Here is a 22,552-nt window from a genome sequence, read left to right on the forward strand (position 1 = left end):
ACGGAGTCAAAGTTGAAAAATGTAACCAGAATGTCTCTTGGGTTTGGAGGTCTAAGATTTTTCTATTATTTTTGTTCATCTCTTTGTATGGAACGATGCAAAGCTTTTTTTTTTTTGGATATATTAAAATCTTTTTTTTTTTTTTTTTTTTTTTTTTTTTTTTGCAACTTTTAATCATTCGTTTAAAGAAGACAAGAAAAAAATGGAAGACGTTTTGTGTAAATCAAATTTGATTAGATTGCAAAAAAATAATTAAAAAACCTATTAAAAAAAACGCCGTATCAGTTTGCTTTGAATCGCAGCTGGAATTGTGAGATTTTCACTTCTGCTTGTATGGCAAATTGCATATATTTGACATAGACTCTAATCTAATGGTAGTACTTATCTCAGTGCATATACAGAGTCCGGTTATTTATTGGGGAAAAGTGGGGTCATACAGATTCACCTGAGTTGGTTTTTTTTTTTTTTTTTAATATGTATTTTTTTTTTTTTTTTTTTATTTTTTTTTTTCTGGTGGTGATGGGGGGCGGGGGCAGCGTCACCTTACTTTCAGGGACTTTATTATCAAAAAAGAATCAGTCAAACCTTGGAAAAATAATTAATAATACAAGAGCCTGGTTAAGGGCAATCAAAAATTTTACCTTGTGCAAGGTGGTACCAATATAATTTTACCTTGTAGAAGGTGATACCAAGATAATTTGACGGGAAATTTTTCTTAGAACCTTAAAGGATAGTTTGTTTATCTGGTGGAATTGCATAGTTTGTTTATCTGGTGGAATTGGATAGTTTGTATAATTAATGATAGTGATATTACTTTTCACTTCTTGCTTTTACGCAGTGGTAAGAGTTAGTATGGAACTCTTTTTTTGTTTTTTCTTTTGTTTCTTGGTTGTAGTCAAGTGTTGATAACTCTCAACTAAACCTTATCGATTCAAAATGAAAGTTTCTTAATACCGGAATAATATTGATTGGTTTCATTCCGGTATTATTGAAAGAGCAAGAGAAGAGGAAGAGGAGAGGAAGAGAAGAGGAAGAGGAGAGGAAGAGGAGAGGAAGAGGAGAGGAAGAGAAGAGGAAGAGGAAAGGAAGAGAAGAGGAAGAGGAGAGGAAGAGGAGAGGAAGAGGAAAAGTGTTTAAGTAGAAGGTCAGAGAAAGAGAACGCGACATCCCCACATTTCTATGGCAAGAACCTTCCCCCGTGCCCCGTGATCCGTCCCCCCCGTCCCCCCCGTGCCCCCATCCCCACAGACATACACACATCGTCGAAATGCCGGCTGTACTTCACTTCTTTTCTTTTCTTTTCTTTTCTTTTCTAGTTGCCCCATAAATAGATCAACTCAGGATTAATTTCAAGATGGTTTCGAAACCTAAAACATATGGAACTTTCTTTTTTATTTCATTTTTTTTATTTGTTTTGTTATTTTTTTTTTGGTAATCTTGATACGGCATTTGTTATTCAATTACCCCAGTTTTTTTCTTTTTTTTTTCAACCTATATTTGCTACTAAAAAGGTATAGTTTACAAAATGACTACAGAGGACAGAATATGGTTTGTATATACATATGGCTACACCTCCCACCCCACTACCAACCTCTCTTTTCTAATTTTTCATTCTCCTTAATGGAATCAATTGAAATACCTGGCATCAATTCACCAAGGTCTGTTGAGTACTCCAATAACTTTACAGGGTCGTTGTAGTTGGTAGTAGCATTGACAATAGCCTTTGCCAACTTCTCGGGGTTGCTTGATTTGAAAATACCAGAACCAACAAAAACTCCATCGCAGCCCAATTGCATCAATAATGCAGCATCTGCAGGAGTTGCAATACCACCAGCAGCAAATGTAACTACTGGTAATCTCTTCAACTCAATAACTTGAATTACAAGATCAACAGGTACCCTCAACTCTTGGGCCAAATCAGCAATTTCCTTTTCAGACTTCAACTTTGTAGCTGCTTCAATATCCTTACGAATAGTTTTGATATGATCAACAGCAGAGGAAACGTCCCCTGTTCCTGCTTCACCTTTACATCTTATCATAGCAGCACCTTCGTTTATTCTTCTTAAAGCTTCGCCCAAGTTTCTAGCACCACACACAAAAGGAACCTTAAAGTTTTTCTTTGCAATGTGATCTACCGTATCAGCCGGAGTCAACACTTCGCTCTCATCGATATAGTCAACACCGAGTGCTTCTAAAATTTGCGATTCTGTAATATGTCCAATTCTGACCTTGGCCATTACCGGGATCTTCACAGACTCCATAATTTGTTTGATCATTTTAGGATCAGACATTCTGCACACTTGGTTCGATTTCCTCATTTCAGCGGGGATTCTTTCAAGCGCCATTACTGAACATGCACCTGCTCTTTCGGCAATCATGGCTTGCTCGGCATTAACAACGTCCATGATGACTCCTCCTTTCAACATTTGAGCCAATCCGGCTTTTACCTTGAACTCAACCATCTCTTGAAGTTGTTGTGGATGTTTGGTGAATGAGAAGGAAATCGAATACCTTCTTTTCCTAAATTTTTTTTAATTTTTAACTTCTTTTAAATGAAAAATTCAGAGACCAGATCAATGACTCCTTTTTTTTTTTTTTCACTTAGCCGCTTTGAAACTTTCTGACTCATATACAATGGAAGAGGAGTGTGAGAAATCAAAGTTTTATCTAGATACAGCTTGTCTCACGCCTCATCTCAATGGGCGGAGACACTAGGAAACTCGTTTTACTAGATGTTAGAGTAATTGTCTCTATAAGAACAACAAAATGTTGATGTCAACTGAGAGTATCAACAAAAGGGAATATACCCGCTAATTTTACATAAAACTATATAAAACTATTTATATGAGACCTCTGGATCTACTCTTTATTTAAACCTCTGGATCTACTCTTTGGATCTACTCTTTGGATCTACTCTTTGGATCTACTCTTTATTTAAACCTCTGGATCTACTCTTTGTATCTACACATTACTTTACACAATCTGTAAAAGTAGTTATTGGATCAAAATTTTTTAAACGTAATAATATATTATGCGCTAAAGTATCACATTGCATTCTGTACCTCTAAAGAAAGTCCAGATTAGACCTATTAAATCATTATACTGTGTTTAAAAAAACGCAAAAAAAACAGTTTCTCGGATATTAACCTCTTGTTTGACTCTGTGGCGAATAAAGACCAAAAGACAGTTGCTGGTTTACCAAAAGACAGTTGGTGGTTTGTTTCTTCCATAATGACTCAGTCTATTGCTATAACTATTGGAGTCTTGGCGTTACAAGGAGCTTTCCAGGAGCACTTGACTTATCTAGAAACAGTTATATCACAAGATGAGGAAAAATACTCAAACTATTCATTTAGGATCATCCCCGTGAAAACAAAAGAAGTTCTTTTTGAATGTAGCGCTTTGGTAATTCCTGGCGGAGAAAGCAGCTCGATGTCTTATATCGCAGAAAGAACAGGGTTGCTTCCTCATTTGTACGAGTTTGTAGCCGATGAATCTAAAGCTATTTGGGGTACATGCGCCGGTTTGATTTTTTTATCAAAACAAATACGGAATGGACTCAAAGACCAGAAATGTTTGGGCGGATTGAATATAGAAACTAACAGAAATGCATTTGGACGCCAGCTCGACTCTTTTGTCAAAGAATTGGACTTTAGTAAGTTTATCAGTGGGTGCACCGATTTTCTTACAGTTTTCATAAGAGCCCCAGTAGTTACCAAAGTCTTGACAGAACCAAATTCTTCTCGTGATTTGGACAAGTTTATAAAATCCGAGAACGATTATGTGAATGAAGCCCCAGTTGAGGTGTTGTACCTGTTGGATAACTATGATGGCGATAACAATAAGCTAATGGTAGCTGTACGACAAGGGCGAATACTAGGAACATCTTTCCATCCTGAACTATCAGATGACCACAGGTTTCATCAATGGTTTATAGACGAATTCGTGTTACACATTTAGAGAAGAGGAGAAGGAGAAGGTAATATCTACACCCCTTCTCTATTACACCAAATGCTCTCTACTATATAAAAACACTTTTCACTGTATCAAGTGCTCTCTCTTTCTCTCCATTCTGGTGATAGAAAATCAAACTTGATAAGTATCTAAATATTTTTTTTTTTTCCCACTGAATAGCCCTTAACTTTGTCATGATAAAGGTAATTTTGAAAGATGCAACATGCAAGGGTATCGAACCGTACCAGTTCTTCGCAATATAATGCAAGAAAAGATAAGGATTCATCAATTGGACACAGACAGATGTCTGCCAACCATGCAAGCTTAACTGTTGGTGTAAACAAAGTCTTCTCCAATCGCCAAATTGACAATAGCACTGCTGACGGCTCAAAAACAGCCAATCGACGAGTCAACCACGGCATTAAACCATTGGGAACGCCATTATTCAAGGTTCCTCTGGATACCCATACAAAGGATACTCAATATCCACCTATACAAGTTAATTTATGGTTTCACGAGTTTCGAACGACCCAGGAGGAGATCTTAATTGATCCAAAAGCATTTCCTGAAGGAATTGTCCCGGGACAAGTCATTGAGATTCAAAGTCTTGGACCAAAGAGTAGTGCTGGTAAAAAATTGGTATTGAAACTAGGTCCAAAAAATATCCGTGAACAAACCGATCTTCTGGATATAACGTCTTTGACCAAAACCCAAAGCCAAACTCAATCACAGTTTCAAATATCATTGATGTCCAACCCATTTCAGAAACTCTTGGACTTGGCTCCAAGAAGCCTTATCCAAGTGAAGAAAGTAACCAATTTAGATTCAGTTGCTATTGACTCTATGGAGATATTCATTAAGGATGTCAACTTATCGAGAGATGCCATGTGGCAATTTTCGTCCTCTCTCGTTGACAAGTGCTGCTACACTGACCAACGGCTATCGTATTTGGGCTATAGAATTGGGGTTGTTAAGTACATCTACAAGAGCGGCCGCAAGGTATTTTCCGGATATATCAATGAGGATACCAAAATCATTTATAGAAGCGAAAGTGCCAAACTAACTGTTTTAATCCAACTATCACGGGAGATGTGGCACTTTGAAGAAAATGGCGAAATCATGTTTCATAAGTTGGTAAACAATTTGTTTCCAAAAATATTCCGACGTTGGAGAGACAAGGGTACCCACCATTCCATTACGATTGTGTTATTCACCAGTGTGGATTTGACTGACATACCTTGGACGCATTTAAGTGCAGGTGAAAGACCACCCAAAAGACGTGATTATTTCAGAGTAGTAGTTGACCAAGTTAATATCCTACACTGGGATCGAATAATGGCCAATTTAAGATTAGAATTTGCAAACTTTAAAAGAGATATTATGCTTCGTAAAGGTGATGATTCTAATTATATAATGGAAGGTCAACCATTACCAGCAGTAAAGGGGAATACTTTGGAGGCGCTCAATGTCGGTTTAGTACTACTCAATGACCGATTTCGAAACACCGACCTTAAGCATTCTCTAAACCATTTCATGTTGATAACTGCGGGTATCGGTTTGTTCGATGTGGACTACAAGACGTTTTTGGAAACAAGTAAAAAAATTACTAGCATTGATACTAGCCTTGACATTATATGTTTAAGCGAACCTCCTTTGCATGTAACTCCCTTATTTCGGTTTATTAAAAGTGGGAAACTTTGCCATTGTGTTCCTGTTTGGTGTGATATATCCTTTTATAAAAACAGACAAGAGGAAAACTTTCAATGGATACCTAGATGTAAAATTTACGAGCTACAAATGATGGGAGTGATGGAAAATGAAATTAATGATGCCAAAATCCCGCGATATCACATTGATAGTCAAATGCACTCGCTTCAAAAGATTATGGAAAGATACGACGAGCATATATTTAAGCCGATACAGCACAACCAAGAAAGTAAAAAAGAGGTGGAGGTTGAAGCTAAGCTTGAAGAACCTAAATTCAAAGCACCCAAAGTAAAAGATTCAAAAGCTACTTTATCACTAATATTCAATGAGCGCACATCACTTTTGCCAATATACAATTCTACAACAAACTCATCTGCAATTGGAATGGTGGCGCATCCAAGCTCGGAGGTATCAGCGCTTACAACTTTGTACAACATTAACAAGAACCGAGAGGATAAAACGCAAATGTTTACTTCTTCTTTTTCTACTCCTTCTTCTTCGGAACAACCTTCTAATTTAAAAGCATCAGTTTCCGCCTCCTCAAAGCTACCGAGAATCATCCAAAACTTCCGAAAGGACTCCTCCTCCTCCTCTTCTGCAGCGGCGGCGGCTGCAGTTACTAATACTACTAATACTACTACTACCCCTACTACCCCCAAAATAATAAATGGCGAGAAACTCTTTTCAAGAAGAGACAATATTAGACGTGCTTATATTGCTGAAGCACAAACAAAAACAAACAACGAGAAAAGAGCATCTGTTTCGGAAACACAAGCAGAAGCACCATATGCTGCGTATTGGATCGAGATCAAAAACCCTTCAAGAGATGTGGGTAGTGATATAATGCACAAGGCCCCATTAAGCAAATGGAGCAATTTATTTCCAGATAACATTCAGAGAAAGATTATTAAATGGAGATCGTTTCAAGCTCCTGCTGCGTTACCAATTGTATCTAGGGCGTTCCCAACACTACAACAGATACAGGAAAACTACACTTCTCAAACGTACTCTATATACTTGAGTCCGGAAAACTACTTGGAACTTACAACGACATCGGAGTTGATGAGGGAAATGATTCAATTGAGGTTGATGTTGGGTTTTCAAATTTGTTATGGTGAGAAAGTTAAAAAAGTCGAAGCCGAAAGAAAACACACGGGAAACGCTGATAGTGTTATTAAATATTTTCCGCTGGGTGATTGTAATGGCTCGAGAATCTATATGTCCCTTGATGATGAAATTCATCGTATACACTGCGACTATGGTGGCAATTTAAACGTTCAATTATACAGGAAGACCAAGTTGGAGGAGGAGTCCAAAATCACTTTAGGCCAACGAAAACCACAGTCGTATTTCCCATTGATTAGAACAAGATATGCGGACGAATACGGGCCTTCACAAGTTGACACCTTAGCCTCACATCCTCAAACTTACAATTGGAATCAATTTGATCAGTTATTGGCTGGATTAGATGATGCTATGCCCGATAATAAAAAGGAATTTCACAAGATGAAGTTTGTTGTCATGCCTGCCGAGATTCCCAAAAATGCGTATTCACTTACCAACGAACATTTAAATGCAGAGGAAATCAGAGTTGAGGGATTGAGAAAATTGATTGCATATATTGAAAAGGGAAAATATGTTAGAAATCAATCGTACTCCAAGGCTTCAGAAAGATATTTTGATATTATTTTCTATACTGGAAACTTGTACGATTTTTTGACCAACGAGGCGCAAAATTATGATATTACAGGGAACCAGCTGATCTTAATGATCCCAGAAAACGCGCGATTCAACAAAAATGTGAAGTTATCAGAGCTAGCAATGGAGTTGCAGCATCAGAAATCTGGGTTGAACTTGGTGGATCGGACTTGGCATTTCAAGCGTCATTTACAATGCTTTATCGGTAGTGAATTTGTAACATGGATAATGGATTGTTTTGAAGACATCCACACCCGAGAAGAAGCAACCGCTTTTGGTCAAAGTCTCATGGACAAAGGTCTCTTCAAACATGTTGAGCTGAGACATGGCTTTATAGATGGATATTATTTTTACGAGTTTGAACCGCAGTATTTGGAAAAGATTGACAAAACAAATCGTGGATCATCATGGTTTAGCAGCAATGTTAAGAAGGACGGATCACTCACTCCTAAAAGCAACTCTTCACCAAAAGTTCAAAGTGTAGGGGAGTTGGTCAAAATCACTTCGTCGCAAAATCTTTCATTTGATGCTTCGTCCTTGGCCGACTCCACTGGGAGAAAAAGGATGAAATTCATTCTTGGTAGATCTGTCAAGTTTGATGTTGATCCTTTGCGCAAGTCCTATAGACCCGAATTAGTTACTGTTCATTACGATAGAGTGCATAATCCTGAGCACTGTTATCACATCCGCTTACAATGGCTCAACACCACCAATAAGTTTGTCGAAGATACAATCACAACTTGGTCTCGAATGTGCGAGAAATATGGATTGAAATTAGTAGAGACACCATGGAAAGAATTGTGTGAGATACCCAAGGTGAATCCGTTCCACTCCTTTGTAGAAGTAAAGTTATTGCTAAACCCTTGGCTTGAAGAGGAGTTTGCGGATGACAAAATTTTATCAACCAACAAGTATTACTATCATTTGTATTTTTTGAAAAAATTGGAGTTCTTTTTGGATAATAGGACATCATCATTTTTTCAGAAGGACAATATAGATATAACGTATAGTTGGGGTAAACCTACATTCCAATACGCGCAATTCATTCACAAAACAGGATTCTACATTGTAGAGTTGAGAGATAACGGAGACTTTTTCTTGGCACCCAACAATATGCATTTGACTAGAATTGGATTATCAAGCACTCCAGCTGGTGAGTATGAAACAACGGCGAGAGCTATTCATTTGGACTCTCAAAAGATAATGCTATATTTCCGAGCAGCTTGTCAAAACCAGGAGTTTTTGAAAAAGGTGTTTCATGAAGCAAAATATACGTGGTCTGAAGAGACAATCACACAAATCAATTAAGAAAGAAACGTGCTGAAATAAAAGGAATACATATACGTATATATATATATATATATATATGATTTTTTTTTTTTTTTTTTTTTTTAATTTGCAATTCTCTCTGCAATCTTTATAGTATCGGCCAATACTCCGTGGGCTGTGACCTCAGAACCAGCACCTGCTCCTTGAACAATTAATGGATTTGGATATCTCTCTGTTTTAATGGCCACGACGTTATCGCTACCTTTCAACGAAGCAAAGGAATGGTCAAATGGGTATTTGCCAATTTCTACTGAAACTTTATTGTTTTTGAAATCGACTTTTCCAACAAATCTCAAAACTTTACCGTTTTCAAATGCGTCGTCTTTGGTCTTTTGGATCTCGTTGTCAAATTCAGACAATCTTTGCAAAAACTCGCTAGCGCTAGCGACACCTTCCAATTCTTTTGGAATTAAACTTTCAACCGGAAAGCTAGTTGGACTTTCAACTTCAAATCCTGATAAACGAGCAAGAATAGTAACCTTTCTTGCCACGTCCAACCCATTCAAGTCGTCTCTTGGATCAGGTTCGGTGTATCCCAAATTTTTCGCCTTTTTGACAATGTCAGAGAACTTGACATCTGATTTTTCAGGCGTTGAGAACTCATTGAAGATATAGGACAATGTACCAGAGAATATACCTTCAATGGTTTCAATTTTGTCTCCAGTCAAAACCAAATCTTTCAAAGGACCAATGATTGGTAATCCTGCACCTACAGTGGATTCATGGTATACCAACCCAGCACCGTCCTGTTCTGCATTGGTAAAAATATCATTCCAGATCTTCAATGTTGAAGAAAATGCTTTTTTATTTGGCGTGGCAATTGAAATTCCTTGTTTGATAAAAGTTGGGTAGTAATTGGCAATGGTTTCATCTGATGTATTATCGACTAAAATTGTTGGTCTATGGGCGTTTTTCAAAAACTGGACCAAGTCATCTAAACTGAGAGTTGGTTGCACCTGTGCAGTTTCCAAATTTGCCAAATCAACTGGTTTATAGTCCTTACTGTAGTGGGCTATTTTGGAAGTTTTGGCCAAGTAAACCACATTGAATGCGATTTTACACTTTAAATTTTTCAATTGCCTTATGAACGCAGATCCAACAACACCAGACCCAATAATAGCAACATTGACTGACTTACCCATGTTTGTATAATCCTACTAGTTGAAAGAACGAACTTTGAAAAAAAAAAAAAAAAAAAAAAATTATATATATAGTTAAATCATCCTTGTGTGCGCCGCTACCAGACTGTTTGTGGATTAAGTTTTTTTTTTTATTTTTTTCTTTTTATTTTTTTTTTTGGCCTTTTTTTTTTCGCAGCCATATTCTATTAGGTACAAAATGTCTATATAGTTTTTTCTTTTGTTTTTTTTTCCCACTGTATTTAAACCATTATAAAGGTTATCATAACTAATAAGGCAGAAAGCACACTGTTTGATTGTAAGGTACCAGAAGAGCTGGAGCTGACGTCCACCCCATTCTTTATGTATTTATAATTGTCCAATGGTTGCGGCATAATATCCAATTTCGCCAATTGCTTAAAGTCCCATTCAGTAGTAGCACCACCACCTTCGGTTTTCCAACACCAAAAGATCCATCCACTTGTGTTTTCAGTGTACTGATATAACTGCATTTCTATAAATTTTCTATAATTTTTTTTTTGATGCTTAAACCATTTTTGTGGGTTTTTGTTCACTGCTGAGCAACTTCCTACACGGTCATAATCAGTATAAGGCTCAGTTCCTTCATATCTTGAACCTAAGCCAATTCCATTTAACCATGGTGCACAGTCTGTTAAAGCTGCCGACCATTCTCCTACAATGGCTCTTTGTGTTTCATTGGCAATGGAATTTGCATAATTTTTGATATTGACAAGGTGTTGCGTTATGTTATCGGCCACCGAACTTGCAAAGACCTCGTAGTGATGGTGATCTACAATCAAATTGTTAAAAAATGTTGAATCAATAGTGGTGGAAGGGGCACCGGTACGATTCAACGACTTATTGAAGTGACCGATTTCACCATTGTCGAAAAATTCATCCCAGTATCCAATTGGTTGAAATGCATCATGGAAAAATATAGTGTTGTTAACCTCTTGTATTTCTCTCGAGTTGTTATAAGTTGCAAAGTAAAAACTTTTCAACTCAGTCATATTTAATACGGGACCAAGTGGTTCATTCAAAACCTCTATTCCAAGAACCACATCACTATAGTTGCTAGCTCCATATTTTTCATATATTTGATTCAAAACTCTCACCGTTAGGTCCACAAACTCAGTATTATTTTGCCAGCCTGGAAATCCAATATTTCTCAAGCCAGAGTTGTCAAACCCGTTTTGAGAGTTGGGCGCACCATGTAAATCAATCAAAACTTTTAAACCATACTTGGAGCTCCATTCAATGGCCTTATCAAGGTACTCTTGGGCTCCTGAAACGTATGGGTCATTATCCAATTTTTCAAACGCCCAATACCCAATTGGCAATCGCACCATATTTAACCCATGTTGCTTGATCTCTTGGAAGTCTGTTTCATTGTAGAACGTGCTCCAGTGGGTGGTTAAACGTTTCTGTGCTTCTTCTTGACCTAACTTCTTACAAAAGTGGTATTCATCAACAGGAAGATCGCTTTCCGATTCTCCCGAAGCTAGCGTTTGTTTAAAAAGACTGGGCGTTATATAGGGCTCCAAGACTAGCCAACCGCCTATACTGACTCCTTGATATTGGAACTCACTTGAATTAGCTGAAAAATTATATGTATTTGCTAAAGTTGCAATTGACGTGATAACGAGAAAATGAAGTAAAACTTTCATGACTCCTTTTACGTTCAGTAAGAACCCTTTCTTCTTCCTCTTCTCTTGTTACAATTTCCGTGTACAAAGAATTTTTTTTTTCCCTCCCCCCCCCATAATACATTAATGGGACTCGTCTTTGGTACACCGAAATTAGGAACCGTCCCAAAGAGCTCGAAAACTATACATTGACATCATCAGATCTTGAAAATCACTTGATCAGAAAACTCCAAAAAAAAAAAAAAAATAGTCAATAATAAATGAAAACTAAAAAGCAGGAAACGCAATTTAGTTGAAAATTATCAATATATGTATACATTTACAAAAATAACCAAAAGACATGCAATCTTAAAATAACCTATGTGCTTTTCAATTTGCACCGCTTCAGTCTAAATCTTCCTCGGTAGGTTTCATATCTCCAAGACCAGTACTACCTTTACTCAAGATGCTAGATACTGATGCTGGAGGGAATACGGCAATCATCATTACCACCAATTCATAAATTTCCTCGGGAACGGATTTCTGATAAACGCCCAAAATATCTGTAGGATTAGGATACACGGCCAATGCCTTATAGAAACAAATAGCTGCATCAATTGCATTATCTTTTCCCTTTTGCTCACCGGTTGCGACTTGTTCCATGAAAAAGGCCTCTCTCTCATTCAAATCAGTTGGAATTGGGTTTTTCTTCAAATCTTCTAAAAGAGCCTTTTTAACTGCATCTAATTTCGATTGCTTAGTTTTCTTCTCTTGTTCCTCCTTGATTTTCTTTTGTTTGACAGCTTTCTTCCTCAATGACCTTCTGAATTGGCTAGAGTTTCTACGTTGGTAATCAAAGTATACAACATACCCTGCTAAAGCAGTAGCTGCTATCCCTGTTATGATTAATGCCTTGTTCATAGCAAATTTATGGAATATGTTTGGAAATAAAGAAATCAAATCAAGCTATAAAGGAGATTTGTCGCATAAAATCGGATTTTTTTCAACCTTCTCAAGGGAAACTGAAAAAAAAAAAATTTGCAAAAAAAAAAAAAAATAAAAAAAAAAAAAAAAATTAAAGGTTCGACTTCCTATTAAGGAAGTATGTGGAGAAACAAATGTTGTTTGTACACCAGGAATCAAAGCGAGCTAGTGGAGCAGCACTGAATAGCTTGTTACCAACACTAGCTCGCTTCGCTCGATAGTGGAGCAGCACTGAATAGCTTGTTACACTACCAACACTAGCTCGCTTCGCTCGATAGTGGAGCAGCACTGAATAGCTTGTTACACTACCAACACTAGCTCGCTTCGCTCGATAGTGGAACAGCACTGACGACACTACCTTGCTTCGCTCGATAGTGTTACTCCGGTTCACATCCCCACCACTTTTATAACGCTGTTACGCTGTTATGCTGTATTGATTACCATTAAAAAAGCCCAAAAAAGAGCGGCTTTTCAACTACTTGTATACAAACTAATAAACGTCCTTACTAATATAGAATCACTACAATCTACTCTAACAAGAATCGACACTATCGACACTACACTATCGAGCAGAGCGAGATAGTGTTATAGCAAGCTAGTCAGAGTAACTGACTACACCGACACTATTGACACTATCTCGCTCTGCTTGATAGTGTCGTAACAAGCTAGTCAGTGTTGCAACAAGATACTTAGTGTTGCAAGGCTAGTCAGTGCTGCTCCACTAGCTCGCCTCGCTCGCTAGTGTTGGTAGTGTCGTAACAAGCTAGTCAGTGTTGCAAGGCTAGTCAGAGGTGCCTAGTTAGTGGTCCTCCACTAGCTCGCTTTGCTCGCTAGTCGTGCGTAGACTTCCCTTTAGGGAAGCAAATAGCAAAGAAATCAATCTGATCTAAAAAAAAAAATTGATTTTTATTCTTTTTTTTTTGATTGGGCTAGAAACAAGTAATTCTTTTAATAGTAAAGGGGAAAAACGAAAAAGTTGACTTTATTATTGATTAAACATAAACCATTTTTCATTTCATCAGTACAGCGAATTTTTCCAAGCATGTCTGAGAAAGCAGACTCAGTGGGAGCCGTGACATTTCCAGATGCTTCAAACAAATACCCAAATCCCTTGGGGAACTTTTCTAAAGGTTTAGGGTATCCAGAATGGCATCCCATAGATACAAGAAAACAAGTTTCACAGTTATTTAGATTTGGATTTTACACAACTATTGGGTCGTATGGGTTTTTGTATTTATGGAAACGGACTACATTCAAATTGGAAATACCACTATCGGCAGTGGCCTTCTTCACAATCGCTAAAGGTATGCAAAGCTCGTTAGCCAATTTAAGAGAGAAGAATGATTGTTGGAACACTTTCTGGGGGTTGGCTACTGCAAACACGATAGTTTTAACTGCAGCTTTCAAAAGCATGCCTCCAAAGCATAAAATCTTGACTGGTGTGTTTGGTACTTCATTGGCCACAATCTTTGATAGAGCATATTGGGCTCAATCTACGAGTAACCCTTCATATAATGCTAAATATGAGTCCGCTCAAGTGGATAAGGATTTACCAAAGCAAAGTTTCTGGGATATTTGGCAAAGAAGACCATTGACTGATACTGTTCAAGAATTGGGTGTTGGACGTGGAATATTCAAACCCTAGTGTCGAATGTGCTACTGCTACTACTACTACTACTACTACTACTACCACTACCACTACTATTACGATTACTATTACTACTATGTACATTAAAGTGAAAGGTGTCTATTATATCGGACAATCAGGTTTTATTTCTTATAGCACCAACTGCCCCTCTATTTTGTCAGCTTTCTTCTTTCTCAAGCTCTTTGGTAAGGAGGTGCTAACAGTTTTACTCTTTTCAACTTCCATAACTTTCTCTTCTTCTTTGTAACCGAATGCTCGCCCCATACTTCTTCACAATACTCTTGCTTCCAATCTCTAACAAAATCAGGATCCCATAATTCACTAGCAATACCTAAATCTTTGCAACATCTCATTAATGCATTACTCTTACAGCCTTCTAGTGCAGTGGTAATCTTTTCGGCGCCACCAAAATAATCTTGCTCGCCTCTAGCAATACTCACTAGTCTACCATGACAAATAAGACCATATTCTCTTGATATTTGTTGATTTGTCACAAGCGACTCACTACGTGGTACTAAACCCCATCCACCTGGTCCAAAAGCACGATTTAATATACGTCGATACTTAATCTCGGGCAAGTATAATATTCCATCAGGTTTGATTTCAATATCTTCCTTAGAAACAGGGGCCATTAATATATCGGCTGCTTCTTTGGAAAACGGTTTAGAACCAATTCCGTGGAATGAATCTGCCCAGTCTATACCAACTCCATTTTTCCGAGGCTGGAGAAAATCCTCAAGAGGATTAGGCGAGTCTTGTGACATTTCTTTTATATCTTCAAATGTATCCTTTGCTCCGTTCAGAACAGAGTTACTTTCTTTTCCTCCCACCTCTTCTTTGGCCACTTCTATTGGCACTGCCTTTTTCGAGACTTTCCCAGCCGTAGAAGCTGTTGAAGTTGTCCTCGTGTATTTGATCGCGTAAGATCTTATTGGTCTTATACATAAAGTACCGGTCTTGACACCGGTACGCCTTAAAGGGATCCTAAACATATTATTGAATATTGTGCAAATGTGGTTCGACATAAACACGCTGAGAGAAAGGAGGTACTGTGGATATTCTCGCTCAATCTCAATTTTTTTTTTCAATGTAAATTTATCAGAGATGGTCAAACAGCAAAAAACAATAAAAGAAAGCCGTCCTTAGCAAAGAAGAAGAGTAAAAAAAGATAAGCAGAAGAAGTAAAGTATTTACGTTTTTCGTGTATTTATACGCAAATTTCACCACTCAGCAGCTTTCTGTGACAGCAAGGGTGGGTACTCTTTCCCACATGTTTCCTCTGGGCTCATCATCAGAAATTTCTTTTCTTTTTTTTTCCCCATTGCCTATTATACTCGTGTATCTATTCATCAAATTCTTTTGCCATTGCTTCATCTTGTACTTCTTCCTCAACTCGAACTCCTTGATTCATTTCATGTGGTTTCCCATTGAGGTCCTGTTCGAATTGATAATCATTGATAGCTTCTTCTGCATTGTTATCACTATTTACTTCCTCACTTGGTGTATCCTCTATTACCCTACTCATATGTTTAAACCTACCAAAACTCTCAAAATCAAATAAACTTTTTCTTAAAGGAGACCCCATTTTGAACCTCGATGTTAATTCATGATATTTTGTATTCCCCAGTATATCAGATACCAGCTGTTGCAAAGAGTGATCAAACATAAATTTTTTTTCCATCTCATGTAAGGCTGTTAACTTGTGAGTTAAATAGTATTCGATTAGTACATCTTCATTCATTTCTAAAATTCTCAATTTCCCTTCATCGTCCAACTGAGTCACTAGCTCTATTAATTTATCTTGTTCGCCTTCCTTGGTCTTGGACATATACTTTTCGGGCTTAAAAATTGATTTTATTTTCGACTGCTTTAGCCATAATCGTAGACATGGTACATAGTAGTAGCCTTCAAAATAGAGTGATTTAGTACCTCGAGAATATTCACTGTTTAGCATTGACAAAATATCGTTTGGTACATATACTGGTACTCCTCCAATCAGTGAATAGTGTAAAGGGCTGATTTTCTCAAAATTCAACCAATGTTTCCTCCTGTCCATGTATAGTTCGATTGATTCTCCTTTACGTTGCTTTGTCTTAATGTAGCCATCGTATTCGGGCGATGGTCTCTCGTTGTTGATACCTATTCCCGTGATATCAATGTATGTACCTGTATCAATGTCGATAAATCTTGCATCGATGTGGTTATCCTTAGCAGCCAAATCTCTATGGTGTAGAAAAGTGGCACAGTCAATCAAGTACTTCCCATATCCTTCATTCAAATCTTCAATAACAAGGGTCATGTTGTAGTTTGCTGATAGCCTATTTAATTCTGAACTTGGCATTTGAATATCAATATCGATATCAAAAGGAAACATTAAACCATCCCAGTACCAAGACAATAATGGTCCATGTGCAATCCACGAGATTATCCCTTTTTCTTCAGCAAATCTAAACCAATTTCGTAGTAATCTATCTAGTATAATCTGCTCCCTGACTTCCAACTGTTCAACGGTCCAAGAATCGTCCTTGATATAGCGCAAAGCTCCATTGAAGAATCTCCATTCGTAATGCCACCCAGCATCTTTGTTAGTCTTGTCCTTCTTCAATGTGGCAAGTTTATAGTAAGTTGGCTCTTTTGCAATGGGGAAATGATTCGCTGTTTTTAAACCATTGTAATGATTTATTTCATGCCTAGAAAGTCTATTTTCATCGATTACCTTGGGATCATACCGTAACTCATTGGTCACCACTTCATGTATTTTGTTCAATCTTAGTTCATAATCACTAATCTGCTCATCAATTGCTTCTTGCTTGTAATGGAAAGCATCTTTGTCAAGATGTAGTTCACGTGACGCGTTAAATTCTTTTTGTCTTGTAATTTGCCTCATCTGGTAGATATCATCATCTTCATCCAAGGGCCTTGCAGGAATGGTTTCCAATAACAAGTTAAACTCTTTTTGCGGATTCAATTCAATCAATTCCAAGTTTCCACTTGACGGATCCAATTGTCTTCTTCTGAGGTATCTTTCAAGTAAGTCAGTTTGTACTATTCGTTCTCTCTTATCAGATAATTGCGTTTCATATGTACCGTCTTTGGTTAAAAAGATCATTGAAATTGGATTTTCTAGTGAAGTTAGCAAGTGACCTTTACCTTGCAACATAACCTCCTTGTGATGTGCTTTATTCATTGGTGAGTCTAGCACGATAAATCCTGGCATCTCTTCACGAGATAGTCCGATTTCTTCCACCTCTTCATCATTTAAATCAACAAGATCTTTACACCAGTGAGGATATTTTGTCTTTTTATTAGCGCGCAGTTGTAATGACTTGCAGTTTCTTCGCTCATACATTGGTTTGGAGATTTCTTCGTTCAATAAGGTCAAGTTTACCCAATCTGACCATGCAAAAGGCATCACTATCAAGTGATCGTTTGCTTTTTCGTTTTTAGGATTTTTCAGTTGTAGTTGGTGCTTTAGCTCGTCCAAATATAGAGCAAGTACAAACCTTGGCTCATAGAATAATCCTGGTTTATCATACCAAGTTGGAATTTTGCGAGGTAGATTTTCATTGGGAGGGAGATATGCATATGGGTTGATAACAACTGATGGCTGCTCAACGGTGACATCAGCCAACCAGTAATGGTTGTTCTGATTCTCTTCAACGCTGTTTAACAAGTAGGCAATTTTCTGACTTGTATTTAGTAAATGGTACTCCTTTGATCGATCGTAGTCAACCTCATCGTCTGTTGTATACTTGACCGAGCTTACATGTTTAATGGCCAACTGTCGTACTCTTTCTTCTTCTAGTTGGTACTCTTTGATAAAGTAGAATATGTTGATAAATAGTATTATTAAGAAGATGTGCTTGAGTATTTTAACTTCAATCATGTGTGTTTAAAGGACCGCACACTAGTACTCTTCACTAGACAAACAAACAAACAAATAAACAAACAAACAAATACCAAGCTCAGTGTATGTGTGTGTGTTTTCTGCTAAAGGAGAATTACTATTAAATATTTTACTTATACTGTTAACTATGGAGGACCAGATTATATCTAAGAAATAGCTCGCAAGTCGAAATACTTTTGTCCTGACTGGCATTGCACGGCGAGTGCAAAAAAAAAATGTAAACTTTTTCTCGGCCTAAAGTTGATGCTTGAATCGAAGCAACATATTTTGCCATCTCGCGTGAGTGCTAAACCGCCCCTTATTTTTTAGGTCAGGTTATGCCGTACTTTGTGCTAGAAAAGTAATAGTTAAAATAAATCTACTAAAAGAAAGAAAAAAAAATAGCAGTAGTGCGAACTAACTAATTATATAGAAGCTGTAAGTTTAAGTTTACCTCAACGATTCTTTTGATGACTTTCTTTTCAGATTCTTTTGATGGCTTTCTTTTTCATATTCTTTTGATGACTTTCTTTTCATTTTTTGATGACTTTCTTTTCATCAGAGCAAGCACCAAGTGCAACTGGGTTTAATTGTAGTCTGGTATTAATTTTAATGGTATTTTATTATTGGTAAGGCTACATTTATGTAGAGCCTACTAATACGTATGTTGTACTAATTAACACAATTATTTAGTGTACAAATAGTTTTAGACATGCATCAAATAAAGACCCTACCTACATCTTGCTTATACTAAGAAAGAAAAAAAGAAATGTTGTTTTAGCTAGGGTGGCATTAAGGGGTAAGGTATTGCACCACTGTCGAGCAGAGCTGATAGTGTTGTAATAGCTAGGGTGGAAGCTAGTATGCTCCCCTATCGAGTTTGCTCTGCTCTATAGTGTTGCAACAAGCTAGTCAGCGTTGCTTGTAAGAGCTACTCCACCATCTCGCTCTGCTCGATAGTGTCGGTGACATTCAGTGCAGTTCCACTACCGAGCGGAGCGAGATAGTGTCTATAGTGTTGCTATCAAGTGCTTCTCCACTATCTCGCTCCGCTCGATAGTGTCGATAGTGTCGATAGTGTCGGCAGTAACAATTGACCTATAGATGGATTTTAACCGGTTTTGGACGGTTATTGGTGTTTTTTGTCTTTTTTAAATATATCTGTTTCAAGGGGTTTTTTTGCCAATGTTTAATCCTACCTAACCTCTCTACATACTGCTCCACTAGCTCGCTTCGCTCCCTAGTGTCGCCTGTAATTTAGTTTTTAATGTTCTAATTAATGCATATACTACTATAATTTACTATAAAGTCTAAATCTAAACAATTTCTAATGATGTCGAGGTTGTTCAATAGCCTCATAATTAAATAAAGCCTTTCTAAGTGGCGGCCTGAATTGAAATTGTGAGGTTAACCTATGGTATTCTTCATTTGAACTGATTTCCAAACTTGTTTTCATATTCACTATATCTCTGATTAAACACGATGTATCATTAACAGCATTGAACAATAAAAACAATTCTTTCTTGTGCAAGTCTGTTACATCCTTAGTTAAATAGTATTCTAATAAAATATCCTTATCCTTCTCCAATAACTCAACAATCTTTTCTTCACTTAGCCCATTTATCAATTCAGTAAATTTCTCCACGTTTAATACTTTGTTATAATTATACAATGACTCATCGGGGAATAGAAACTCCAATTTACTATAATGAATCCACAAGTTCAAGGCATCAACGAAAAAAAACCCTTCAAATTCATAGTTTGTTAAACCCTTTGAATACTCTTGTTTTAGTATAGTTTCTACTTTATTGGGTATATAAACAGGAACTCCTTGCAACATTGTATACCTTAATGGTGATATTTCTTCATGTGAGTAGAAATGTGGAAAGCGGCAATTATAAATTTGTCTTTGTTTTCCCTCAAGTTCATTTTTACGTATCAACTCACTATATCTTTCGGGTACGGGTTCATCACTAACACCCAAGCCTGTGATATCAATATAAGATCCAGTATCAATATCAATAAACCTTGCGTCGATATGATTTTCTTTATACGACTTGCCTCGATGATGAATAAAGGAAGAACATTCAATCATGTATTTCCCAAATCCTTCATTAATATTCTCAACCACTAAAGTCTGATTATATAGTCTTGAAAGTCTAGCCAACTCTGTAGCGGGCATTTGAATATCTATATCTTCATCAAATGGAAATAGCAACCCATTCCAATACCAAGATAATAACGGTCCATGTGCAATCCACGATAAAATCCCTTTGGCATTAGCAAATTTGAACCAATTCCTCAAAATTCTATCGAGCAAGACTTTTTCTCTAATTTGTAATTCTTCCTCGTTCCATCCTTTTTTCACATATTTCAAACCACCATTGAAAAACCTCCATTCATAGTGCCACCCTGCATCGTGGTCATTTTCTTTATTGCCAAAATTTAGTCTAGCCATTCGAAAATGGGTTGGTTCCTTTTTTAAGCTGTACTTGTTGGCATATTTCAATCCGTCATAATATAACTTTTCTTTTCTACTTAGCCTTATTTCGTTAATCATTTCTAGATTAAAGGTTAACTCGTTGGTAGTCAAGTCATGTAATTTTTTTAACCTAGTTTCGAAATGTTTTATCTGTGTGTCAATATCATCCTGTTGATAGTCAAACACCAGTAAAGGCAAATGTACTTCACGAGACTTTGTAGGATCGGACCACTGCTGCTGCTGCTGCTGCTGCTGCTGCTTAGTATTTGCAACCATTCCGTAAATATCGTCTTCCTCTAAATTCAAGAAACTTGGTTGAACTTGCTTGGCCAATAAATCAAACTCTTTGACGGGATTTAGTGTTATAGTTCCAGCTTCATCCCTATCGATGTTGTTATCTCTTAAATAATTATCAAACAATTCTCCATCAACAATCCTTTGCTTACTATCAACCTTGACCTCATAAACGCCACCATTCTCGTCATCCGTGAGAAATATAATTGTCAAAGGGTTAGATGCGTATGTCAAAAGGTGAGACTTACCTTCTAACATTCTAACTTCATTAGAGGCTTTATTTGTTGGGGACCTCCTTACAGCAAACCCAGGAACATGATTTGTCAGTGGTAGTTTCATTTCAATAATATCTTGTTTACCAATATCAATATTATTTATACAATAATCAGGGTACTTTGTAGGAATATGATGCGTTGCTTTCATATACTCACAGTTTTTCCTTTGACTTTCCGGTTTGATTAGTTCCTCGTTCAACATTGTTAGATCGACCCAATCTGACCATGCAAATGGCACCACCACTTCCTCACTAATAACCCCTGTTTGTTGATGAGTTGAATTTTGTCGGTTTTTTCTCAAAAACTGATGTCGTATTTCTGAAAGATATATAGATAGTGTAAACCTTGGGTCATAAAATAGAACTGGTTTACCTATCCAGTTTTCGTATAAGAAATCTTTAATATGCACTTTTATTTCATAGTCGGTCAATTCAGTGTGTCCTAGCCAGTATTTTTCTTTATCTTGACTAACTTGATAAAGATTGTACATGATTCTTTCACTAGCATTGAGACTGGCATAAGGTGTGTCCTTTGGGAAATTGTTGTATTTATTCGCAATAAAGTTGTTCTTGTTGAAAGGAAACTTGATGTCATCATTTGCAACTTCAATTATTGCTGGTTTACCTTCGTAAGAAGAAAAAGCACCTCCTTTCACTGCACCATTATGGGAAGAAGCGTTTTTCACATCAAACGTATCCAGACCCGTTTCTTTTACTTCTTCTTCTTCTGAAGATAAATTGGGGAGTTTGATATTCAACAAATATGACTTTTGTTTCTTTATCTTTTGAACATCAAATGTAAATGATATTATGAAAAATAAGTTTATCACCACAACAACTACAAAGATGAATTTAACAAGACCGGCACTAAAGAGCCTCTTGTGCCAGGGATAATTGGCTCTAAGACTTTGTCCCAATGCTTGTTTTAATGAAGATGGCCTCATCCTCATCAACCCAAACTTCAGTTCCCACTCAGAGGAGATTCGGACTTTTAGATAGCAAGTGTATAAATATAAGAGACGTTTTCTTTTTCCATCTGCTCGCCTCCTCCCTTTTCTGTCTCACTCTTCCTGGGATTCACCTGTTCAAAATATTTTTTTGCATTTTATTTAAACTTTCGAATAAAATTTGCAAAGCACGAAATCGAAAAGTGAAAAAAAAAAAAAAAAAAAAAAAATTGCTGCAATTTGCAGTGTTACACAAACGCAGGGGAAAAAAAATAATAAATCGTTGAACTAAAATTTGGTCCAATATACATATGGTAGCATTACGGTACAAAATTGGAAGCTAGGTCCTTTTTAAACTCGTATTAATACGAGTCTTGTGTAATACCCTGTAAAAGTTGATTCGTCAATAGTTGCTGGTAGATAGATCTCTATTTTACAAAATGAGAAAAGTATTGAGATTTTACGACACCGACACTATCGAGCGACACTATCGAGCGACACTATCAAGCGACACTATCAAGCGACACTATCGAGCAGAACGAAATAGTGGAGCACACTAATTTTACATTCTTACGACACTATTTC

General features: G+C 37.0%; 9 protein-coding genes across 9 annotated transcripts; 3 read left to right on the top strand and 6 right to left on the bottom strand. All coding sequences in view use genetic code 12, as the record gives it.

The window, feature by feature from the left end:
* Positions 1–1,583: 1,583 nt before the first annotated feature.
* SNZ1 (pyridoxine biosynthesis protein) lies at positions 1,584–2,462 on the bottom strand (the record flags this gene model as incomplete). The annotated part of the gene is made up of 1 exon (XM_049324587.1): positions 1,584–2,462. One exon carries the CDS (start codon positions 2,460–2,462, stop codon positions 1,584–1,586), a length of 879 nt encoding a protein of 292 aa, XP_049179590.1.
* Positions 2,463–3,231: 769 nt separating this feature from the next.
* SNO1 (putative pyridoxal 5'-phosphate synthase) lies at positions 3,232–3,960 on the top strand (the record flags this gene model as incomplete). Its single annotated transcript, XM_049324589.1, has 1 exon — positions 3,232–3,960. The coding sequence occupies one exon, from the start codon at positions 3,232–3,234 to the stop codon at positions 3,958–3,960; it is 729 nt and encodes a 242-aa protein (XP_049179591.1).
* A 210-nt stretch (positions 3,961–4,170) lies between these two features.
* IML1 (Iml1p) lies at positions 4,171–8,667 on the top strand (the record flags this gene model as incomplete). The annotated part of the gene is made up of 1 exon (XM_049324590.1): positions 4,171–8,667. One exon carries the CDS (start codon positions 4,171–4,173, stop codon positions 8,665–8,667), a length of 4,497 nt encoding a protein of 1,498 aa, XP_049179592.1.
* Positions 8,668–8,750: 83 nt separating this feature from the next.
* KGF56_003276 (exgA) lies at positions 8,751–11,494 on the bottom strand (the record flags this gene model as incomplete). Its single annotated transcript, XM_049324591.1, has 2 exons — positions 8,751–9,821; positions 10,076–11,494. 2 exons carry the CDS (start codon positions 11,492–11,494, stop codon positions 8,751–8,753), a joined length of 2,490 nt encoding a protein of 829 aa, XP_049179593.1.
* Positions 11,495–11,857: 363 nt separating this feature from the next.
* Positions 11,858–12,373, bottom strand: TOM20 (Tom20p; the record flags this gene model as incomplete). The annotated part of the gene is made up of 1 exon (XM_049324592.1): positions 11,858–12,373. One exon carries the CDS (start codon positions 12,371–12,373, stop codon positions 11,858–11,860), a length of 516 nt encoding a protein of 171 aa, XP_049179594.1.
* A 1,105-nt stretch (positions 12,374–13,478) lies between these two features.
* On the top strand, positions 13,479–14,081 carry KGF56_003278 (uncharacterized protein; the record flags this gene model as incomplete). Its single annotated transcript, XM_049324593.1, has 1 exon — positions 13,479–14,081. One exon carries the CDS (start codon positions 13,479–13,481, stop codon positions 14,079–14,081), a length of 603 nt encoding a protein of 200 aa, XP_049179595.1.
* A 176-nt stretch (positions 14,082–14,257) lies between these two features.
* MGM101 (Mgm101p) lies at positions 14,258–15,076 on the bottom strand (the record flags this gene model as incomplete). Its single annotated transcript, XM_049324594.1, has 1 exon — positions 14,258–15,076. One exon carries the CDS (start codon positions 15,074–15,076, stop codon positions 14,258–14,260), a length of 819 nt encoding a protein of 272 aa, XP_049179596.1.
* Positions 15,077–15,426: 350 nt separating this feature from the next.
* Positions 15,427–17,970, bottom strand: KGF56_003280 (uncharacterized protein; the record flags this gene model as incomplete). The annotated part of the gene is made up of 1 exon (XM_049324595.1): positions 15,427–17,970. One exon carries the CDS (start codon positions 17,968–17,970, stop codon positions 15,427–15,429), a length of 2,544 nt encoding a protein of 847 aa, XP_049179597.1.
* Positions 17,971–19,297: 1,327 nt separating this feature from the next.
* On the bottom strand, positions 19,298–21,970 carry KGF56_003281 (uncharacterized protein; the record flags this gene model as incomplete). The annotated part of the gene is made up of 1 exon (XM_049324596.1): positions 19,298–21,970. One exon carries the CDS (start codon positions 21,968–21,970, stop codon positions 19,298–19,300), a length of 2,673 nt encoding a protein of 890 aa, XP_049179598.1.
* Between the last annotated feature and the right edge of the window lie 582 nt (positions 21,971–22,552).

Source organism: Candida oxycetoniae, assembly GCF_023343755.2.
Source record: "Candida oxycetoniae strain CBS 10844 chromosome Unknown scaffold18, whole genome shotgun sequence".
NCBI lineage: Eukaryota > Fungi > Ascomycota > Pichiomycetes > Serinales > Debaryomycetaceae > Lodderomyces > Lodderomyces oxycetoniae.